The sequence below is a fragment of the Chenopodium album genome, chromosome 10 (genome assembly GCF_948465745.1).
Source record: "Chenopodium album chromosome 10, dcCheAlbu1.1, whole genome shotgun sequence".
Lineage (NCBI taxonomy): Eukaryota > Viridiplantae > Streptophyta > Magnoliopsida > Caryophyllales > Amaranthaceae > Chenopodium > Chenopodium album.
In genome coordinates this window covers 52,201,288-52,217,825 of record NC_137843.1, presented here as the reverse complement: position 1 = coordinate 52,217,825, position 16,538 = coordinate 52,201,288, and the positions used below count along the sequence as shown (strand labels likewise).

The window sequence follows — 16,538 nt, the reverse complement described above, 5'->3', positions numbered from 1 at the left end:
GTATATAATTATACTATAAACTAGTTTTGTGCCCCGTGCAATGTCTGGGTTATGTATTGAATTTAAGATAAATTTTTAATCTATGTCAAATTTTAAAATATATCATTGATATAAAATTAGTTAGGAACTGATGTGTTTTTGTGACAATTTGCTATCTAATAGGCATGTAATGACTAATAATAATGTTGGTGGAAATGTTCGATTTAATGCATTAAATTAGCAAAAAAATAAATTACATAAAATAAATGTTCAAATCCCGTTGGGTTGACCCGAACCCAAAACTTTGGCCAAGGGTTGAACATTTCTTGACTCATAACCTGAAGTAACTCAATCCGAGATGACTCATGACCCCGACCCTAATTGACAGGTCTATATAGTAATAAAATTCTATTAGATTGTGAAATATATTATTTAGCCGATTAGTATATATTATAAATGGATGTTTTAAGCTTTGAACAATTACTTCCTTTGCTCCAAAAAATATTATGATATAAAAAATAAATAATATTGGTATTTAATCGAAAATAAAACTTTAAACTAACAATTTTATCCTAAAATTCCATCCAAATAGAATTCTAAACTAACTTTTTTTTATCCTATGAGATCTATTTAAATCTATCCAACGTAGCGCGACACTTGGCAAAAAGTTAAAATGCCAAGAGTCGCTGCCTTGTGACCTAGCTAAAAGTTTAGCTTTATATATTAGTTATATGATTACTCTATCAGTTAATTATGACAATCAATTATATGGTTAATTTAAATAATTTGCAAGCTAGAGCCAGCTAAAGAATACCCTTTTTGCTAATAATTTGGCATTAGAGTAAGTTGAACAACACAATTATTCAATTTTAGAAGCAACACAAAAGGTTTCAAAAAAAAAAAAAAAAAGAAGCAACACAAAAAAAGAATCACAAACTTTATCATTATATTATTAATTGAACATTAATTATTTGTGAATATCAACCACAAAATATGATAATACAATAAGCACATAATCACACTGTCTCATTAGTTTAACTTAGCTTAATGTAAATTGTCTTTTTTAACTTATATAGGCAATAATGATATTCATTTATTCTGTTATACTCTTGGCTTCTGGGTTGACTAGTTTCGGTTAGGTATTATGTATACAAGTCAAGGCTGAAGGGTCATACGTCACTCATACTAATAATATAATGTATAAGTGACTAATTAAGTGGGGTACAATTTTTATTAATTAGGAAAGGAAACTAGGTGTAGTTTATGGAAAAAAGACAACTTAAATCACTTTTGAGGACGAATATGATTATTTGTTTTACATACTCGGTTTAACTGGTTTAAAATACTCGAAATATATTTGAAATTGGAATGGATTAGACTATGCTAGAAATTCAAATGATCAAATTGGATTAGACTCGTAATGTATTAATGTATACACGTAATCTTATTTCATGTTCAATCAGATTTGAGTTAACAGAAAACGGAAAATCAAACTTTCATCCGTTAGTAAGGACACCAAGAAATCCAAGCTCTAGTCCCGCATCCCTTCATGGGGGGCTGCCGACCATGCTACATATTACGTATAATAAGGGTCCTAGTCCAGCACTAGCTTGATCATGAGATAATAATTAATAAGATCTCTAAATATTGCAGACAAAAAATAAACAACAAACAAATAATGTAATATTATTATATATTACTACGACGTATATATTTTGTTTGTAATTAGGTGATATACGAGTCATGTTTGATTTTTTTATTTTTTTCAATTAAAATTATAACAAGAATTAGCTAGACATCTTTGTATTAAATTTCTATTTTTCAACGCAATCATTTACTAGTAAGTACGTAGTATCTTGGCTACCAAAACCATGAAAACCTTTAATCTGTTTGCTTTTAATTTTGAGTTATCAAAAAAAAAAAAAAAAAAAGTACGTTTATAAGATTATTGCTTATATGCTTACATATCCAATAATGCAATCATTAAACAAATCATGTTTCCTTTAGGAGTGAATTTTAAGAATAAAGAAACTAAGCTAGTTAGAATACTATAGATATTAGTTGTTTGGTTAAGCAAGTGCACTGCAATTATTATAAAAGACAACATAAAAATCTCTTTTTTATTTTTTTACCTAAATATAAGTTCCATAATTATTTAGGGGTCTTTCGACTCTTTCCTAATGAATTTGATTAATCATCAATAACATAATACTAAAATAGACACCAAGAATGACACGTGTCAATGGTGTTGTTTTTTCCCTCCAAAATTCCCTCCCCTTTTTTCTTTTCTTTTTTTTAGCCAATGCCATTAATTACCTATTATAAGTTATACACAAACTATTCACCAACTCATATAATATAATTGTGATTATGTTATTCATATACTTTCCACTTCTGTTATTAATATTTTCCCTTCTAGCTATGTAATTTTAGACTACTATCTAATGTAATTTTAAATAAATATAGAGTTTCCAAATTTTTAATATACAAACCCAAGTAAAATTTAATTAATTTAGATTAAAAAAATATACATCTAAAAGTTTTTAAAAAAAAATCCAAGAAAAATTTACGCTAAATTTATAATAATAATAAAGATTTTGGTGAATACGACGGTTAAAACATATACTTCTTATTAGATTGTAGCTACTAAAGCAGAAGGTAGGACAAGAAAATTTTAGTTTTTTTTTCTCTACAGGAGATAGAATATGAATGAGTCTATCTCTCTTATATAAATTATGTGGAGCAATATGCATTTATTTTGCAATTATCCAAAAAAAAAAAAATTAAAATACTATTCAAACTACATTCCTTTATTTTTGTATCGACTATTAGTAAATGAGCCCTTTATTACTAATATAATTGAATTATCTTTGTTTTTTTTCTACGAGATTAATAATTAATAATTTAATTTATAAACCATGCATCGCACGGATAATATGCTAGTACAACATTATAAGATAGTCATAAATTTCCATCATACCAATTATATATAGTCTTTAAAAATCTTAGTTGAGAGCTCAGAAGGTAAAATTAGAAAGTAAAAGACTTAATAGTTACTCCCTCCATCCCCGATTGATAGTCACTTTTGAAGAAAAATCACGGAAATTAAGGAGAATTAAAGAAAGTACATTGAAAAGGTAAATTTACATTGGGTATGCAAAAAAGTAGAGAGAGAAAGTAATTAAAGTACATGGAAAGTAAAATTTACATGGGAAAGTTAAATTTGCACAAATATTTTTGCAAATGTTAGAGAATTTTGATAAAAAAATAATATTAATGGTACTTGAAAAAAACAAATGTGACTAACATTTTGAGTCACTAAAAATGGCAAAAGTGACTATCATTCGGGAACGGAGGGAGTTTTAAATATTAAATTAGGTTCATGTGCCATGTACTAAATACTCAAAATAATTTATTTATTTTTAGCAAAAAAAAATAATAATAAGTGATCCTTTTTTGAGGGAAAAAAAAAAAAAAAAAAAAAAAAAAAAAAAAAAAAAGGTGATCTTCTTGTTGTGGATTGTAACAAAGGATCCATTACTCCAAAGAATAATGTAACAAAGGATCCAAACAACGAAACACATAATACTCCAAAAAAAAAAAAATAGAGGATCATATTGGACTGCCGGAAATTCATACTTGTATAATTGTATTACTACCTCTGTTTCACATTTTTTGCAACTTTGAAGGTTGTACGGACTCCTTGGCAAAATTTATTTGCAAGTATAAGATAGAGAGAGAAAAATAGAAATGCATGCGATGAGGAGAGAGATAGAGAGAAATGACAACCTAAAATATATATATATATATATATATATATATATATATATATATATATATATATATATATATATATATATATATATATATATATATATATATATATATATATATATATATATATATATATATATATATATATATATATATATATATATATATATATATATATATATTAGTTGCAAATAATGTGTAGCATCTATTTTTAGCATAAGTTGCAAAAAATTATGAAACGGGGGTAGTGGCCCAGGTTCCAACTCAAAAATATATGGCAATGAGAGGAGTCCTTAACCTTATAAAGTGGACACAATTATCTTCTTTTTTCAATGTGGAATACACATCTCAATACAAATTTTCACTTGTATACTCAATTATGTAGGATAACACACCACTTATATGTGGGTTTTTTCCCGAGCTTAACAATTTTTGAGTTGAATTGAATTTATATCAAGTGCAAAGCAAAAAACGAATGAACTTTCATCCCAAGATACAAAACCGTCGGAGTAAAACAAGCTACTCGAATATGAACTTTCATCCCTAAATACAAAACCGTCGGAGTCCCACCGCAACAAAAATTGTACGGACTATATAGTTTGTAATTAGTTAATTAGGTGAGATTTAAGTCATACTTGATTTTTTTATTTTCTTTTTTTTTAAAAAAAAAGAAGTCCTACTTGATTTTTAAAATTACATTATAAAACGAATTAGATGTCTTTGTTCTAAACTTTTATTTTTCAATGCAATCATTTAGTGAGTGCGTAATAATATCCTTGCTTATATGCTTACATCCCCAATAATGCATGTTGCGTTTAAGAGTGAATTTGGAGAAGAAAAAAAATCTTTTATAAGCGACTTTTAAAACATTATATAATTGTAACTTGTTTGATTAAGCATGAAAATTTTATTTGCACCCAAGGATAAGTATTTGAGTTATTTATTTATTTTATTTTATTAATTATTTGTTTTCTGAAAATTAGACTACATCATATTTTGTGTGTGAGTGGTCACACCATGTGACCACTTGTAATAATAATAATAATAATAATAATAATAATAATAATAATAATAATAATAATAATAATAATAATAATAATAATAATAAAATAAAAAGTAATTTCTATAACACTGACCGAGTAGTCCCTGTAATACCTATCGAATAACCCCTATAACATTGACTAAGTAACTTATATAACACAAACAAAGTAACTCCCATAATGCCTAGCCACACAGTGTGTAAACAACGTATAAGAATTACAGACTAAAATAAAAATACTTTTTGGATCGCCTTTCTCTAAGCACATGGTATTATGTAAAAACTATGATAAGAGAATTCCAAACATTCCTTTCGTCCCTCAATGTAAACACTAAAAATTTATCGTTTACTTATAATCTTACACATATATGTAGAGTAGTTAGTTCAAATGTTCAGTAACTCCCATAAAAACTATGACAAGAGAATTCCAAACATATATGTAGAGTAGTTAGTTCAAATGTTCAGGTCGAGATTGGGTTAGAAATTCAAGTATGGTCATTTTCAGGCCAGATAATGTGGGATAACTCGGGTTAACTTTAAGTCAAGATTGAATTTGAGTTATTAATTCGTATTTTCTCAGATTCAAACATGTCAAATCATGATCAGGTTAATTTTTAAATTAGGTCAACTCTTATTAGAGAGTTTAAGACCAAAGTCGTATCATAGGTCTCACGGCCTCATAGCCAATGGACCTGCCAAGCAACTATTAGTTAGATACAATAAAGAATGGGAGATTGCGTCGTAATGGGCCTATATCTTTGGACAGTTGAGAATTTATGGGCTTCTCTTAGGGACTTCTTAGTCAACATGAAAGGCCCATGGGCCTTGATCCAATTACCACATATTGTGGACTTAGTATTTGTTAGTGTCCAGCTTCAAGGGAAACTTGTGGCACAAGGTAACATGGGCCAAGTACGCCACAGTAATAATGATAAACCAGTTCATAAAATTGGAAACTCCATATTATTTAGGGGCTGTTCTCTTCAGGTTTATTTTCAGTTCAATTCAATTAATTTCAGCTCTAATAAGTTAAATTAAGTTCTTAATCTCCTTCTCTCATAAAATATTCAGTTCAGTTCAGCTCCAATAAGTTTAGTTCAGTTCAGTTCAATCAATCAAAACATGTCCTTAGTTTTGATTAATTATAGTAATTCATAATAATTGATGCTAACTAGTCAATTTTTTTAGTATATGAAATGAGAAAGAAAACATTAATTAACCAGCAAAATCAATATGTATCAGCTGTCAGTTTTGATAAATTAAATCAGCTGACCTCTAATTCTTCGATTTAGTCACAAATCAAGTAAATAGAACGTGCCTCAATTTGCTGTTTCAAGGGACTGTAACATTGACAATTGTTAATTCACTAGCAGCAGAAAGGCCTTGAAAGTTGAAACTGGAAAAGCTTAGATATATGACAAACATCCCACAATCCTTCATTCTATATATATCGCTCTGTCAATTGTAAAAACTTACATATATCACACATGTAATAATCACAACCAAAAATTATTGAACAATCCTCTTAATAGACTGTCCAATACAAGCAGGATCCGGATAGGATCCCTTGAGGAAAGAAAAAAATAAATAAAGAATCAAAAGAATACAAAACTTTACTTCCTAGGAACCCAAAACCTGTAAATAAAAAAATCGTAATCAAAATGTAAAGGCACCACTTTCTCACCAAGAAAAAGCAGGCATGGAGCGAAGATTGATATAAGCCTGCATATTCACCAACATTATTATTACACGGGTCAGTATGAATCCATAATAGACCAAAAGCAAACTGTGAAGTTAAGTTAGCTGAAGATTAATTTGGCAATAAGAAATGGCACACTGAATACCTGGGGAGGAGGGGGGTTGAAAGATCTCCATCCAGGTCTTGTCCATTGCACGTTCAGGCAGACATCATTACTTTCAAGAATTATAAGACTAAACAGTTCTTTCTCTTTTGTTGATATTTTCAGGATCTAATAGAAACCAGCTTAATGACACAGTATAAATCAACTTTTTGGGGCCAGAGAAGCAAGAGCATTAGCATGTGCAGGGGAGAGCGAACTCACTATGGGCTGCATTTGATTGCCGTACATTGAGACGAGATGTGAAAAGGCCCTTCCTATCAGGGATTTAACTTCACTAGTCTCAATAGGTGACAATGCCACTTGAGCAAATAGATTCACCAAGTCCGGAACCAGTGACAAGATCTGCCACGTAAATTCAAAACAAAAAATTAGAAATTTTTTAATAAAGTGATTAGCTGGAACCTTCCAGGAAATGGATACATCATAAGATTCATACTAGTTATCACAGTAACAATACCTCGGGATGGGATGACAAAACAAGATTACAAACACAGCTATAAACAGCGGTTGACTCCTCATGATCTTCTTTAATAGGAAGAGTTTTCAGGAAAACAGGTAGTACCTGAAAAAAGAACGATATACATTTGGGCCTATCATAATCCAGAATCTTATCATGATCTTAAGAAGTTCTGTAGAAAGCTTAGTTACTGACCTGATTTAATGGGATTGCCTCGGGGTGTACCATAATCATCCTTGCCACAGCACCTGCTGCATTATCCCTCACGGCATTATCTGGTTCAGATTCACCAAAAAGTGGATGGAGTCCTCTCAAGATGTCGCCATAATATCTATTATTGATGTTAAATAAAACATACTAGCATGAAAATTCTAGATCAGAATCAAATAACAATATGTAAAATTTCTTTAAGTGCTAGCCAGCATGAGTGAAACTTAAACACACAAAAAGGATACTTTAAAGCCACTTCACCACCATTTCTACAGAATTCGCCAACACAGAAGGCAGCATTTCTCCGATTTGTTGCATCAGAAGAAACCAATTCTTTCAAAACTAATGGCATCACCGCCTGAAAACACAGGTCACTCATAACCCTTGCACTTAATATTTAGAAAAGATGTAATAATCCTATGATTTTGTTTGTGAAAATGAGACTATTAATGTCTCGAATTAGGAAAACAAAAACTCTTTACACAATCAAATTCAAGGATTAGTCTTAGCAAACCATGCAATTAATCAAAAACACTTTACATCAACATAGCCTGCAATAGGTGGACCCATGTTCTGCGCAACTTCTGCAAGGGTTGCAACTACCATAGTCCGATCTTGTGGTGGACGTGAAGCTTTCTGCAGATGAAATACATTCAGATAAAACATTTTTAAAAAAAATTAAAATGACTCTTAAGTATACATGACAAGGCATCATGCAATTTAAATGATAACCCACCGCAAATTTCATCAGGGGACTGAATAGTTTGGCTAATATGGGTGCAAAATGAGGACCCATAGATTTCGCAAATGCAGGAAGGAGGTCAGAAACTGCATCCATTAGGACCTCATCGTGCTCTGTGTCATCTTCATCAATGTCACTATCAGACTCAATCTGCTGACAGACTGACTGCTCATTAAGCAGCACTAGTGTTGCATCAACTAGCTGCGGCATATCTGAAGATAAATAAACAAACAAATCATGAGACATGTTTGTATCAGGGAGAAAAGTAAAATCATAAAAGAAATCCATTAGTAGAATAATACTAACAAGCCTCAATAGCTGTAAATCCAATATCTTTAATGGTGTCTGCTATTCCCATACAAGCTTGAGCTACTACTTCCTTGTCATCATCCTCCGTCATAGTCTTAATATAAATGTTCAGGACAGTATCTGACACAAGGGGGGGAAAAATTAGATAACAGTCGTCAGAGGGTCCAAAGCTAGCCATACAAAACCTGAAACAAAAACACTTTACACGATCTTATCATTACCAAGTACTTCTCTGGCCTTTGTTGAACCGTCCTGCAAGTAAATACGCAAAAAAGTTAGAGCATACTTTTGCCTGCAAATTAGGGCTTCAAACACTACTATAGCACAGAAATTGGTCATTAAACTATTTAATTAACCCCTTGAACATCTTGAAGATGCTTTATTAGCAAAGATGATGATGGTTTCTTAAATGCCAGTCAATGACACATAATTGTCAAATTTAGAGCATAAATTGTTTCTAACAATATAAATTTCCAATCCAGCACTACATAACTGACTGAGGGTAGGTCATCACAGCCCTTATATTGTTCAGATACACCGAATACAAATTGGGAACAAAATTAAGCTAAGCTAAGAAAAATATAATATATTCAGAAGTACACTCACCGCATGACCTTGAAAGACTGCGTGTGCTGCTATTAGTACATCTGCGGTCAAAGCATAACTGATTATATACATATATAAAGGGGGAAAAAAATATGCAATTTGGTAGCAAGGCATGGTATCTCTCTCTAGAATGCCAGGTGTCCGTACAATAGGAAGTTGCCACTTGCAATCTCTTTTCAATGCCAAGCATCCCTCTTTTTCTTAATAAGTACATGTACACAAATAATACCATATACATATGCTATACAGAGAAAATTAAAATTCTTATTTATGATGGGAAGTGATGAAGGTTACTAAACATACATTGCGTGATTGAAAAAAATACCAATTATTTGATTGTAAGGACTTGCTTGCAATGTAAATAAAATACCTAGCTACATGCTTACCATTAGAGAGCTGAGCAACTTGCAAGCTACTGTAGCCCAATCAAGCTACATCATGATTGAACAAAAGACAACTAAACTCCACTCATATTGTGACATGTGTATAACCATTTAATTTTTTTTTTTTTTGCAAACTACAAGAAGTTGTAGCTCACTATTGGAACACTTTGTGGCTAAAAGGTGTTGTATCTTAAAATTTGATGTGGCAAAGCAAGCTACAAGGCATTGTAGCTTGCCATTGGAGATGCTCTTACTCCATCAATTGTTTTACTTGCTCGTTTTTCATTATTTATTATACATATTTTTTATTTAGAATTTTTTACTCCCTCCGTCCCATAATATAGTTTTTGTTTGTGTTTTTTCACGGTATTTAAGAAATAGGAGGATAAAGTAAATAAAGTACATTAATAAAAGTGAAAAGACATAAGTTAGAGAGAGAAAGTGGAAAAAAAGTACAAAGCATGTTCAAAATTCAGGGGTAAATTAGAAAGTACAATGAATAAAGTCAAAAAAGTGAGGGTATAATGGTCTTTACCTACTATCCAAAAATAGAAACAGGAACAACACTTTGGATCTCAAAAATAGGAAAACAGGAATTATATTATGGGACGGAGAGAGTAGTTCATATTCTTCCATAAAAAAGAGTATGCATATGATAAAAATTAACCTCAAGCACGGGCAAGGGCCACCAAGACCACATTAAAAGAAGGAAGATTGTGCGTGCTAACGCTGGTCCTTTAGGTCACAAATAAATTCATCAAAACAATATCTCATGAATATCTATAAATGATGATAGAGAAATAATACTTTCAACAGAGAAGTTCTGATTGTACTTAGACAGGAAGAAGAGAATCTTATCCATGAACACTGGGGAATAAAACATCAACTCCATATCACACATACACATTATTCATATACATACATTTGATTCCTATTTAAGCTGTTCAACCTCAAAAGATAAAAAGGAAGGGCTTCAAGTAAATCTAAAGTTCTAAACAGCTAACAGAGAATGGATGTCATTCCGGCTCTCCAATATTTACAATCTGCTTAAAGAGATAAAAAATTAATGACTGAAAACAGTTATAAGAAACCAGTTGCTGCTGCTTTTTATGCAGCTAGTCAGCTACCTATGACCAAATTAGCTAAGACTTAAAAAGAAAAGCAGAAAACTTGGTTTTGATGATATGTTGTTCAAACTTTATAATAAACAATTAAACATAGTTCTTAGAGTTTCAACAAAAAAATTACATAAGTTGGTAAGAAGTCTAGTTGATTTGTTTGGTAAATAGCGCTTTATTTTGAGGGATCCTTCCAAGAGGAGCCTGTAATCAGCTAGATCTCCATTTGTCATTTCCATGCATATTTATGCCTTTTATTTATATTTAATTGCTCGGTTGCTCCCCCCCCCCCCCCCCCCCACAACTACTCAATCATGAACAATTAAAGGAGGCCTTCTAAATACCCACATAAATTTCATCACTGCATCTAATATAATGACAGCACAATATTTTATGACTCCAATTAAAAGGTAGCTTCGTATGTAAAAAGAGGTGTTTGCATAGGTCAAGAATAATTCTAAATGGTCAGTACAAGAGCATTCAGCAATCAAACAAGAAACAATCAATCAATATACACAATACAAAGGAAATAGTAAGATTTGACATGGTAAAGACCATAAAGTAAAATGCACCAGCAGATATAGCAACTCACTTTTCAAGGCAATAATAGCCTGAAGCCTTACATCCTCATGAAAGTAACCAGAATGTCGTACCAAGATTTTCAATGTCTCCTCCAAGTATCTTTACAAGGACAATCAAGGATCCCAATGCATACATAAGGGAAGTAATTATCAAGAAAATACAGCAAAAGTAAAGCATAGTTGACGTATAACAAAAGGATACAGTGCATAAAAGCTTCTTGTATGAAGAGCAAATAGTCCTAGAGCCTGAGTTGCGGCTGCCTTTTCATCTAACACTCCTGTTCTTACACTGATATTCCTAACTCTTGGTTCATCATGAACTTCATCATCTGATGAGACCCCACCAAATCCATTAACATTTTCATCACCATCAGATTCATCAATGTCAATTGCAGAACCATCATCAAGATTGCAGGAGGAAAATGCAACCGGCACAACATGTGGAAGGTACTGTTTTAAAATAAAAAAATAAAAAAATAAAAAGTTATCTATTGATACATATATACAAGTAAACAAAGAATATTCAATTAGTTGCGAAAAAAGGCCATCAATACCTTCACAAATCCATCATCCAGAATTTCAGCCACATTGCTAAAGAATCCATGGGTATATTCGCGCAGCTCACTATATTCCAACCCAAAACCCTGAAGTGACATGAAAGACTGATACTTAGAAACAAAAGCCAGCCATTAAACCACATCAGAATTTAAAGAAAACTTACAGCAATTGCTGCTTCAATATAAGGTGGCAATATAGGCTCCATCCTTTCTCTTCCAACGGACATTGCTACTATTCCTACTAACTCAGTCGCCCTTGCTCGTGAGCGTAGATCCTCATCATTTGTCAAAACCAAGAAGTTTTTCATCAGCTCAAGTACCCTTTCAGCATATGGTAGGAAAGCTTGTTCTGCTGCAGATGCGACAGAACCAATTGCAGACTGAAAAAACATATAAAAGGAAGAGTTCAATCTGGAGGACAACTCAAAATAAGACACATCACTCGGCCAAAAGGGGCATTGCAAGTGGGGAGATAACGAAATAATATCTAACCATGCAAGTCTCTTGCAAATTTCGGGGACTGTTTTGAAGAGCAGCCAGAAGCTTTCCCATCAAAGGATCAATAAACGGGAGGATTTCTTCACCCATATTCTCACAAAAGGCAGCCAATGCATAGTATGACTTTTCCTGATCAGGTAATTCAAATCAATCATAAAAGTAAGCTACAACAAGATTGATGATTGATAGTAATTAACATCATATTTTACCTTTACTTCATTAGATGCATCCTCCAAAGCATTTAATATACAAGGAAGCACACTCTCATAGTGTGATATAATCTCAGGCTGCAGGTGCTCAGCAAACTGACCTAATGCAAATGAAGCAGCACCTCTCACCATCTGCTCTGGGTCACTTAAAGACCCCAAAACTATATGAAGCACAGGCTTCAGATTACTTTTCATCAAATCCAAACAGCCCTCGGATACAACTCCCAAGGCTGTGACAGCAGCTTCCCTAAACTTTGGGTCGACATTTTGACAGCTGATGGATGCAAATTCAAATACTGGTGGGAACACTTGCTTTGGAAGGTTCAAAGCCATGGTGTCAATAACTTCTGCAGCAGCCCGATCTGGGGCAAGGTCCTCATCGTCTTCCTTGTTACTTGATTCTGCAAGCAAAGGGCAGATAACATGCAAGACTGGCATAACCAACTTGTGTTTCTTAAGAGAATTATACTTGTATTTTGCCAGCCAGGAGATAATTTGAATAGCCTGACAAACAAAATGACACATGGAAAGATAAGCATCAGCAAACTCCTTTATATAAACACTATGAGTTGGTGATAGATGCCAAACATATTGTCTAACCTGGTGACGGGTGCTCTCGTCCAAAGTCTGATTAGAACAAACCTCAAGAGAGAACTGAACTATGGATTTAACAGAATCTCCAAGAAGTGGTGCAGGGGACTCAATCAGCTCATCAAATATTTCAAAGGCAATAACAGCCACATCTTCTTCACCAGAAGCAAGACACTGTCTAGCTGCATGCAATATTCCGGGTATAAAGTCCCTGAACCTGACCTAAATAACAAACGAACCCTAAGTTGTTAAAGTATTCAGTAATTATTGAAGAACTGTTTTCTACAGTGATCAGCCAAACTGAGAAGAAGTTTATTTTAAGAGAACTGTACCTGACCACTTTAGATGCACATTTGTTTTAATTGGCATAGCAGGAAATTTCCAAACAGTTGCCTTAGATTTAGAAGGAAAAAGGCTGAAATTGTGGCGGATAGCAGGCTAGCAGCACAGCAACAAAATATCCATACAGCTATGGAGCAATGGGCGTGGAAATAGGTTGGATTATCAAATTGGTCATAAGAGTAATAAAATTAGGGGGTTGTGGTCCTTGCAGATTTGCTTTTATTATCCAATATGGAGCTATTTTGTATTTATCTTTGAAAAACTATCACTTTCCTCATTTCATGGTTGTTAAAGGCTAACATAATAAGTAAGGATTTTAGAGTTCAAAGATTGGAAATTTGGAAGCTCCCTCTTAACATTTATTTTCTTTGCTTTGTAGGGAAGATAGGAATTATGATGCAACTGCCAAGTTATTTATATGTGTAACACATGGAGCCATCTCAATGATCTCATGACTAAGAGTTCAAATATATCCTACATCTTTTCACTGGACTTTAGATTTCCCTTAGAAAATTTAGCTATATGGATTTATACAAAGTGAACTCAAAACTAAAGCAGATATTTGGGTTCAAAAATTCTCCAGTCCAGCTATTACTCTTCTTTCTTGATAGGATTATCAATTAGCCTTTAGTTGTTCTTACTACCAAGTGAATCCCCAAACACCTATTTTAAAAATTGTACATAAGGCTACAAATTGCTTAATGAATTAGAAACTCACCACTTCAGATGCATCATGTGTAAACTCTAGAAAAGATCCCACAGCCCTAGCAAAGAAAATTTAATATACTATTATCATAAACCAAAATGAAAAACAATTCCCAGAAACACAGAACTACAAGACCAAAAAAACCAGGACTTCTCATTACTTGAGTGCAGCGACTCTAACTCGGCTGCTAGTCTCGTCCTGCAGGCACTTTAGCAGAAGACTTTGAAGATCTGCAAAATGTGGTCGAAACGTATCCCCAATTGTTTCAGTCAATGAGCTGAAAAGAATCAATGAAACCTAGCATGACAACCCAAAGTGCAATCTGTTAGCCTATGATATCCTCTCAAGTTCCATATGAGAGCAACAAAACAAACAAGCAACAATATATATAAGTACACAAATACGCTATGGAAACTTCACATAGCACATACAAACATGCAAATATATATATATATATACATGGTTACAGCTCAAGACCCCATTAAAAGACATTGCAAACTAAGAACTTAGGAAGTGCAGAAAAAATTCTGATTATTAGCAGTTTCACTTCCATCCAGATCAATCTAACAATGGTATTAGTCAATACAATATGACTCTTATATGATATTGCTTACAGTTGCATTTTAACTGTCATTGTTTTATTTCTGATACAATAAAATTTTTGTGAGTACTTTCTGGTTTGATTTACATTCTTATTGTTAGGGCTGGGCTTTAAATATCAATACTACACTGCGTTAAGGCAAATACAATGCCAGAACTACAGGTATTGGGCAAATACATGACTAAATAAAGCAAACAAACCACCACTGCACTGTGTAAAAACCAATGCCTGGAATTACTTTCTAATTTCTATCTCCCGCTTATGTGGGTCTTCAGCGACGATTTCAGCAGTTTGGACAAATGAATCAAGGAATTTCCCGCCAAGAAAATGAAGGCTGCGTCAAACCTGTTCAGAAATGGGCTCACTAAAAAGAAATGAAAATCAGCTCACCAAGTTTGCAAAATTACAGTGTAAGAATTCGGTCAACTGATGGCTAGAAATAGTGCCAAATCACTTCTTCAGTGTGGCAACTGTATCATTAGTGATGGCTGCAGCTATGAAGTGGGACCATGCTCACTGTATGGAAGTCAAGTTGGATACAGTGAGGGCAATTTTATCTCTTCTGCAATATCAATGTTATAGCTACTTTAGGGTGATCCATTATCCAGGAACATGAGAGCTTTAAGCTAGCCAACAAGTTTCATTGGTTGAGATCCCTAGGCATTCCTCTCAGCTAAAGAAAACTTATCATCAGATCTCATTTCTAACATATACAGAGTAATATATATATGTATGAATGCACATGTATGTATCTCAGGGGAGTAGGGGACAAGAGAGGGATTCAAGATCCTAAAAGCCAAAGTAAATTCATAAAGGCATCGATAAAAATGAAGCAAGATGGCAATACAGTCATTCGAATAAGGAGTATGAACAAAATTTAGTCTTGTGACAAGATAGCTACAAAGTGTCAAAAAGAGAGCAGCGACTGTCAAGCATACCTCCCTGTGATCCTCTTGTGCACTCTGACTGCATTGAAAAAGAAATGGCAACAATTCAGGCCACTCTCCAGCAGGAACAGCATACTTTGCAACAACACCGACAACATTTGCACTAGCTCGTCGCACTGGTGGACTGCAACATCGGAGTTGTTAGTATCCTTTGATTCAAAAGTTAAGTCTTCGTAGAACATACCATTTCACCATTTCCAGTAAATCAAACACCTTGCATATCTCAAATATATTGGGTATTCGAAAAATTCAAAATTTATCACATTATCACTATATAGTCATTGCACACTATTCCACTAATATCGAAATTCATTAATTGCATCACTTATTATATACAATTAAAAACCTAACTGCAACAATTAATTCACAATTAACCACTACCAAATTAGTTCCTCAGCAACCCATCATCAAACTAGTTCCTCAATTACTCATCATCAAGCTAATTCCTCAATCACTCATTATCAAACTAATTCCTCAATTACCCATTATCAAACTTATTCCTCAATTACATAATCAATATCAAATCATCTCAATTCTTCGAACAAATCAAATAAAATCCCATCAAAATGCAAGAAAACAATTGGAAGACAGAGAGAAAGAAAACCTGTGCTCCATAGTAATGCTATCAATGAGAGATTGCTTAACAAGTTGACGAAGCTGAGGATTAAGCTTAGCCCAATGGCCAGTAATCTTCTTACGAAGCAAAACAGCAGCAAGCTGACGAACATTGGGAGTTTTAGCAGTACGAAGATGATGAATTAAAGCAGGAACAACTTGTGGGTCTTTAGCTAATCGCTTAATTTGATCTTCAGCTTGCCGACGAGCATCATTGTCGGGCATCAAGAACTGTATGAGTAGCAACTCCAGTGACTGCGCCATTGCACGGGGAGGAGAGAGAAAGATGGGTTGTACGCCGGAGTGTTCACAGGGTGGCCGTGTGAGTGGCGGCGCAAATTTGGGGGCTGCTTGGAAGTGAAGGGGTTTGCAACCTAATTTGGGGGATTGGGGTTTAAGCAATACAGATAGA

At 33.3% G+C, this 16,538-nt stretch overlaps 1 protein-coding gene across 1 annotated transcript; it reads right to left on the bottom strand.

Moving 5' to 3' along the window:
* Positions 1 to 6,205: 6,205 nt before the first annotated feature.
* On the bottom strand, positions 6,206 to 16,538 carry LOC145562523 (putative importin subunit beta-4). The gene is made up of 21 exons (XM_081622826.1): positions 16,116 to 16,538; positions 15,503 to 15,635; positions 14,124 to 14,260; positions 13,976 to 14,021; positions 12,925 to 13,137; positions 12,325 to 12,828; positions 12,110 to 12,244; positions 11,782 to 11,997; positions 11,615 to 11,704; positions 11,263 to 11,510; positions 11,072 to 11,160; positions 8,979 to 9,019; positions 8,594 to 8,624; positions 8,370 to 8,492; positions 8,058 to 8,275; positions 7,862 to 7,957; positions 7,567 to 7,679; positions 7,307 to 7,442; positions 7,112 to 7,216; positions 6,637 to 6,996; positions 6,206 to 6,514 (listed from the first exon to the last, which is right to left on the bottom strand). The coding sequence occupies exons 1-20, from the start codon at positions 16,388 to 16,390 to the stop codon at positions 6,796 to 6,798; spliced, it is 3,150 nt and encodes a 1,049-aa protein (XP_081478952.1). The 5' UTR covers positions 16,391 to 16,538; the 3' UTR covers positions 6,206 to 6,514; positions 6,637 to 6,795.

Bases quoted from the DNA above. Each gene is read 5' to 3' on its own strand.
- LOC145562523 (XM_081622826.1), bottom strand. From the start codon at position 16,390: ATGGCGCAGTCACTGGAGTTGCTACTCATACAGTTCTTGATGCCCGAC. The intron at 13,138-13,975 runs GTGAGTTTCTAA...TTTGTTATTTAG, and splicing joins CACATGATGCATCTGAAGTG to GTCAGGTTCAGGGACTTTAT. The intron at 7,217-7,306 runs GTCAGTAACTAA...TTCTTTTTTCAG, and splicing joins AGGCAATCCCATTAAATCAG to GTACTACCTGTTTTCCTGAA.